General features: G+C 42.6%; 1 protein-coding gene across 2 annotated transcripts; it reads right to left on the reverse strand.

Moving 5' to 3' along the window:
* Nucleotides 1–8: 8 nt before the first annotated feature.
* On the reverse strand, nucleotides 9–5,094 carry parp3 (poly (ADP-ribose) polymerase family, member 3). 2 transcript variants are annotated; one of them, XM_017415684.3, is made up of 11 exons: nucleotides 4,936–5,094; nucleotides 4,429–4,628; nucleotides 4,227–4,352; nucleotides 2,843–3,022; nucleotides 2,573–2,711; nucleotides 2,058–2,281; nucleotides 1,816–1,971; nucleotides 1,597–1,683; nucleotides 1,342–1,519; nucleotides 1,097–1,240; nucleotides 9–1,007 (listed from the first exon to the last, which is right to left on the reverse strand). In XM_017415684.3, exons 2-11 carry the CDS (start codon nucleotides 4,612–4,614, stop codon nucleotides 835–837), a joined length of 1,593 nt encoding a protein of 530 aa, XP_017271173.1. In that variant the 5' UTR covers nucleotides 4,615–4,628; nucleotides 4,936–5,094; the 3' UTR covers nucleotides 9–834. The 2 variants fall into 2 exon arrangements, with proteins under 2 accessions (XP_017271173.1, XP_037831419.1); XM_037975491.1 differs by having other exon boundaries at nucleotides 4,429–4,787; nucleotides 4,936–5,087.
* Nucleotides 5,095–7,300: the final 2,206 nt, after the last annotated feature.

Here is a 7,300-nt window from a genome sequence, read left to right on the forward strand (position 1 = left end):
CAGACAAGTTAATAAGTGCATTTTACTTTATTATAGCATCTCAGCTACAAGTGATATCATAGTGCAAAAATGCTGAGTTTAAATGGTTAGTAAGCTCCTACTTAATGACTCTACATGAAATCAGGATATTTGGAATTTGCTTATATGACTAAAGGAGTACTTGGCGTCTTCATGAATCACAAGCTGAACTTCATAATGCACACCGGTTTTCATTCTCTTTCATTATTATTTTGAGCTGCAAAGACATGCTGCAAGTCACCCTTGAATAATTAAAACACATTCTTTTCAAGTAACCATAACAATTACTCATTAGTATTTGTATTGCACTAGAGAGACATTCAGAGAAAAAGCATCTTCCACCAAAGCCAATGAACAATGTCACACTGTTCTAAAAAAGTGCTCCAGATAAGAAAATTAACAATTATAACAAGAAAAGTCAGATAACGTTCATGAATTGGACGTTAAAGGCGTACTCCTCCTACTGCTCCAGTTTTGCAGCAAACTAAGAACGTACGGTATATGTCAAACTAAAATCCAAACAACCAAAATGACAAATAAAAAGACGTAGTTCAAAAACCCAAGTGTACAAAAGTTCCTCCATCTGAACATATAAACATGATACAATAGCACAAACACTACAGTGAGAGGTCAACATCGTTTTCAGAGCCATTTTCTGCAGTTTCACGTCTGCTACACCGGCAGTACCTTCTGTCACACATGCAAACAAGTATAAGGCACAGAAAAGAACGAGGCGTTTTATTCATTATGCTAGAATCGACTTAATAAAGAACCTGCACTCTTAATAGACATGCTTCGCCTTGGACTCAGGAGTCGTCAGCGCATTTTCAGCTCCAGCAGGTAGCGAAGGCGACACTGGCTCTCCTTGTAGATGAGATATTCACTGTTGCTGAAGGAGCTGTCCGAGTATTGGGGCTGTTTTATGGCCTTCCCCTGAGGAACGGCGACATTCTTTCCCTCCAGAGTGATGGCGGTGTCCTTAGATGGATCTGAAAACACAAGAGTTAAATAACAAGACATAAACCTACATGAATAACAACATACTCACCTTATGCAATGAACAGAACGAGCATTGTACCTGGTTCCACTTGGCCTCGTGCCACCACACTGTCATAACCTGCAGGAGCCTTCCTTAAGGTATGGTCATCTTTGGTAATTGTATACTCTTTGCCAAGAGCTACCTCGCTCAGAAACATCACTCCAGTGTTGTTTGAGGGCTGAACTAAAAAATTACAAGACAGAAAAGTATGATTCAAGTGGAATATTGTGACGTCAATAAAAAACCCAAGTCGGCTTCTTAAAGCCCCGTCCCTGCGGCCTCACCGTAACATGCAGACTTGCAGTTTTCAGATGCAAAGTAGATGCCACGGCCAACACGGCCCCCCGAGTGGGGCATTATCCTTAAGCCGCTCTTCAGGATCGCTGCCACCACCGCTATGCTTGTACCGTGCCACAGCAGACGGCGGTTCTCCAGGTCGTCGTTCTCGCCGAAGCGCTGTCCCTGCAGGGCGCACTGTGTCAGTTCTCGGTGCTTTGGGCTCTGGCGTTACATTTAGCAAAAGTGGACCAAGCGCCTACCTCGGTTTCACGATCAACTTCCCAGACGTCGATGATATCCATTTTGTAATAGCCACCTGAAGTCGCCTTCAAGTATTTCTCTATGATCTTCAAATACAAATAAAGAAACAACTAAATAAAACAAGAAATACTGGAGTGCACTATTACACGCAGGAGGTCTGAGATCATTTATAAAGAACCTTTGCATTCCCATGTTCTTCATCACTTAGGGAACAATACCTTAAACATTTTTGTTTTTTTGTCCAGCAGAGTGAGCCTGCATTTGAGAGACTTGTAGTCTTGGTCGAGACGATGAGGAACTGTCTCTGTCATCTCCTCCTGAGCCTTCTCTGTCTCCGATTTCAGTGTCTGGGCAAGCTCGATGTCCGCCAGCACCTTAACAGAGCAGAAACACAAAGAACTTCATCAGTGGCAGGACTTCAAAAAAAAAGGAGACATTCAAACGTTTAAACAAACCTCACCATAAGCATCTCTTTTTTCTGATCAATAATTTCTTTGTCGTCAATGGTTGGCGGCCTTTGTCTGCCAAAGTTGTGAGGGATCATGGTGAAGAACTTTGACGACAGTTCTTCCAGGCGCTGCCTTCCGCTTTTTTGACTCATCGCCGCTTCGATCTCCTCCAACACCTCAAAGCCCTTTGCAATCTGCACCTTGCTGAGCTTACCCAAAGGCATCTTTTTGATGTCTGCAAAATGAAAAACGCACACGAGGCAACACACCTCGTTAAGATTATTTAATTATTTGCAAGAAGAAGGCAACACACTGATCAGATACTGCATTTCACTATGCTAAGATGAAGGGACGTGTGACTACAGACTTCACCATTTTGTTTCTAGCAATGCGACTCATTTGTCTTTCTCCTTCCCAACAATCTCTCGGTGCGGTTAAATCTAAAGTCACGCAACAGGTCTTCCAAACATCCGCACCTGCACACACCTGCTCGTTTAAAATGACTGGTCCACTGAGACACACCCACCTAGGTTCATGCATTCCATCGCCTCCTTGAACATGTCATTGCTGAAAATAAGGTTGATAAGTTTCTGCGTGGCTTCATCGAGGGTGCAAGGTAGGACAATTTTTGAGGTTTCGAGGGCATTTCCGTCAACAGCGTCCACCTGCAGTGCCAAGGAGCAGACGCAGAGTTACCGCTACGGAAAGTGCCAAATTAAAAATGCACAAAATATTTCTGAAACCGCAGCTGTTGTGAACTTTGTCGTGTGCCAAACTTGTGCGCTTTTCCAATCACCTTGACCTCAGCGTCCTGCTCTCCGTCCACCTCGATCAGCGTGTACTTCCCAGAGTGAGGGACAAAGTTCGTCCGGTCGCTCCAGTTGTTCTTCGTCTTGTCCTTAAACTTTTTCTCAAAGTCCTTGACGGCCAACTCTGGCTTACCGAACTCATTCAGTTTGTGCTGTCCCACTTCACCCTGAATTGGACAACAGAGATGACTGTTTGAATATAAGCTGTTTGTTTTCCAGCCTGTAGAAGCTCAGACATGACAGCGATACATTAATTATTATGTGATGTCTTAATTGGTTGTATGTACGAAGGCAAACAACTTCATGAGCCGACAGGTAACAACGGACATTTCAGGTGCAGTTATTCTCTAAAACTAAGGAGAGACAGATAAAGTATGGCATCAATGCAATATAGTGAAGGGCTAGGCAATCCTGGACCTCGAGGGCCACCGTCCTGCATGTTTTACTTGGCCTGGTCCCAATACTCGCACTTGCACCCTCGTTCCACCCTCGTGTCCTTTAAATGTGCGTTCACGCTGAAGGCTTTGAGTGCGTAGTGTGTCCCAATTCTCCTGAGTGCTCTTTAGCCCCGCCCCCTTTGTGTACTACATCCGCCCTTTGGCTAAGCCCGCATCCAGGCGGACATCGGCGAAGAATTTACCCACAATTCATCGCTGCATGTAACGTTTTGAATTTTTTTTCTTTATTATCTTTATTGACAATTAAAGGGTTTTGAATTAAACGACAGAAATATGGCAGTGGTGACAGAGCAAGCTGCGTCTGTCACGAATAAAGCAGTTTTCAAATGTAAAGTATTGAAATAATTCTTGTTTCACTCTGCTGTACATGTGTGAATACGATCGAACTTTGCTCCGTATTCAACAAGTCAGAACAAAACACATCTGAACAGCCAAATAACTCCTGCAATGACTTTGGAAAGCAAAAAAACCTAAACTGTACTTTTAAAATCGTACTGACACCTCCTTAAAATACCAAAACAGGGAGCAGTCCGCCATGTTGGATGTCACAGTTATGACGCAGAGGCGCAAGTCGATGACGTAATCTGTACTGTTCCAATTCTCAAATTTTTGCAAGCTTGTAACGTGCTGCACACGAACCCTTCTGCACACTTTGACTGAGTACACGCTTCATAGAGGGGGTGTAGGGTGTAGTGCGAGTATTGGGACCGGGCCCTTGTTTCCCTGCTCCAACACACCTGATTCAGTGGTTAAATCGCCTCTTCGTGTTCTGCAGAAGCCTGTTAATGACACACAGATTCAAATCAGGTGTGTCGGAGCAGAGAAACAAGTAAAACACGCAGGACGGTGGCCCTTGAGGACCAGGGATGCCCACCCCTGATGTAGTGGGACTTTACGGGTGGAATAAACTTACCACTCTGCCCCATCTGTTCCACGTATAGTATTTATTCTTTTCCTTTACAACCTGGATCACATAAAACTTATTGTTGTTGTGTCCTATGTTCGTCTGATTGAGCATGCAGTCATAGTCCTCGTAAACCTGTTGGGGAGACGACACAAAACTGTTACTGAGGCCATGTTCAGAGAAATCACTGCGGGTTCCATCGGTGATCTACCTGTCCTGAAGAGGACAGCGGGCAGTGCTCGTCCACCTTCCTGTTGCCTTGGAGCTGCGGCCCCGCAGCCAGAAGGGCCTCCTTAGCCGAGGTGAAGGCGTCCTTGGGCTGCGCCTCCGGCTCCTCCTTCACCTTCTTCCCACCTGCTTTGGCAGCAGCAGAGGCGGCTCTTCTCTTTGGTGCCATGACTGGCGAAGGTCCTGCACAGAAAAAACCCTGCCGTGCTCACTGACCGGGGCACGAAGCCCAGACAAGTTCGGACATGCCTCAGCCCCGGCCCCAGCCCCGGCCCCGGCCCCGAGGCTCAGTCCAGCTGCCCATTATGGTATTATTTACATTATGGCCACGTGGTTAGAAACCTGCCGTTGCAGAGAAGTAATTAGTATTTAGCTCGGATAATAAAACAGTAATGAGTTTTTCAGGGGACAGACCAAACAGCTGCGTAGCTTCCACTAATTGTCTTTAAAAAACCCGACCCGAGTCTCCTCTTTCTATCTGGGAACTTACCTTTTAGCAGCAAACGATGTTAGCAACACCAGCAGCAGCAGATGTCAAGGCAGAGTCGGAAACAAAACACTTCCTGCTGGCCGGGCCAAAGGTTCGTGGTAGGTTCACAGTCACTTTACTATCCGAAGGAAGAGGTGGGACAACACTGTACTCTATTTCCCCCCCGCTGGAATCCAGGAAATGAAGCCGGCAGCCGGACCGCGGCCGCCACCTAGCTAGCTCACTCGGGAACGTTTGTTTGCGACGGTTGGATCAGGGTAATTGCTGGAGAGGGCATCAAGATTTCACGAAAATAACCACAGATATACCAGCAGATATACGGTACCAGCACCCTGTTAGTTCTCTCTGAAACAGTAACCTATTATCTAATTTATTCCCAGAGTGGCTTTACTTTTTAGCAGTTCTCAGGTAGATTATTACACCGTAGAGACAAATATGGGAGGAATAAAAGAAACTCAGATTTTATCCCTTTTTAAATTTTCTGATAAAATAAATTATTATTAATAATAATAATAATAATAATAATAATAAAAAGAATTTAGGAGAAGAAATTGCTCAAGAAGCCCCCATTTTCCACTTAAAAAAATAATAATTATGAGATACTGTCTTAGAATTATAACTTGCTATCTCATAATAAGGAGATAAAATCTCTTAGCACCTCATATTTATCACTAAGTGTCTCATAATTATGATATGTTATCTCATATAAGATTATCTCATAATTATGAGAGATATCATCTCATGTTATCATTTTTGAGGCGCTAAATCATAATTATGAGATGCTAAGTGAATTTTGATATAGTATAACATGGTCATGAAACGTCAAGTTGAAATTTTGAGACGGTATCTCATAATAATGAAATTCTAAGTCAGTTTTGAGATGTCTCATAATTTATAGATAGTATCTTGGAAACATGACTTAAAGGGCTCCACACTTGTCACATTTCTGTACAAAAGATGAACATAGTTATAGTTTGACATCACACTGTAAAACACACCGTGAACTTTGCTCATTTATAGTGAGAAACCTGTGTTTTGTCCTCCATTTTTATATATTGCTTGCTTTCCTTTTAGCTTTATTAGTTTTATTCATGAATTTTTTGCTTTTCAAACACTTATTGAATGATAGCAAAAAAGGTAATGTTTTTTTTTTTCTTAATACACTTGACATCGAAGGGACAGGTGATATATTTCCGTGGGGTTTTTTTTTGTACTAGAACTTAAAATTTGAATCAGATCCATTGAATTTGACTCCCAATGAGCCTATCAGGTGTAGGATACTGTGGGACAGTGGATCCCAACCCTGGTCCTCGAGGGACACTGTCCTGCATGTTTTAATTGTTTCTCTGCTTTGACACCCCTGATTTAAATGACTGAGTGAATAACAGTCTTCTGCAGACATCGAAGACTTACTGAAAAGCAGAAAATCAATGAAAACTTTAGGGTTGGGAACCACTGCTCTGAGAGACTTCCTTCATACATGTTACTGTTTGTCTAAAAAGTTATTTTAACATGTCAGGACTGTTATCCTCACAGTTTGATCTCCTTCTAATATTTGCAGCATAATGTGGTAACAGAATGTATTTATTCTGACATATGAAACATTATTTTGATGGCAGGACTCTGCTCTTCTGTTCTTATGCTGCACTTCTCTCACATATATAATTTTTGCAGTACTTCTCATGGAAAGCCCAAAAGCAGTGGACAGTAGACCGTGTTGCCTAAATGCAGAATTTAAATGTTGCCAGAAGATGGCAGTATGGAATCACTGAAACCCTTCAGGGTCTGTTGTTCCCTGCATCAGCCTCAGCTGTTCGATCCCCCTGAATGCTGTGTGTTTTTCTTGGATGGCCTTGTTGGGTTTTATGCCATATCACCAGGTGATATTTGTGCTGGTTATTTCCAATTTAGGTCTGTTTGCTCTCAGCAGATGGTGTAGGTTTAAGCTCTTAAATAATGGACGGTGCAGAACTCAGAACCCAACTGGGTTGAAATACAATTAGCAAAATTGTCCTATATTTGAAACAGTCAAAAGACTAGACTGTATAGATTATCTGCAGGGTTGCTGGTTTGATCTGCAGCTCCTCCTGACCAGAAGTATTTCTTTGACAATACACTGAACTGAGAACTGCTTTAGATGTATATATGATATATACAGACCTTTGATTTAGCATATTGTAGATATTTACCAGTTTTCTGCAGGAGGCCTGGATGGAATTACACAAAGCAAACCTGACAGATTTGTTCATACTATTAGGACTTTAAACCATCAAACATCGTCAGTCCTAAAGCATTTTATGCATTTGTATAACCTTTTGGAATCTGTCTCTTCAAGACATGCAAAAAAAAAAAAACCCTGCAAAAA

Source organism: Kryptolebias marmoratus, linkage group LG4 (genome assembly GCF_001649575.2).
Source record: "Kryptolebias marmoratus isolate JLee-2015 linkage group LG4, ASM164957v2, whole genome shotgun sequence".
NCBI lineage: Eukaryota > Metazoa > Chordata > Actinopteri > Cyprinodontiformes > Rivulidae > Kryptolebias > Kryptolebias marmoratus.

Bases quoted from the DNA above. Each gene is read 5' to 3' on its own strand.
- parp3 (XM_017415684.3), bottom strand. From the start codon at position 4,614: ATGGCACCAAAGAGAAGAGCCGCCTCTGCTGCTGCCAAAGCAGGTGGG. The intron at 4,353-4,428 runs GTAGATCACCGA...TCTCCCCAACAG, and splicing joins CGCTGTCCTCTTCAGGACAG to GTTTACGAGGACTATGACTG. The intron at 2,712-2,842 runs GTGATTGGAAAA...TTGGCACTGCAG, and splicing joins AGCAGGACGCTGAGGTCAAG to GTGGACGCTGTTGACGGAAA.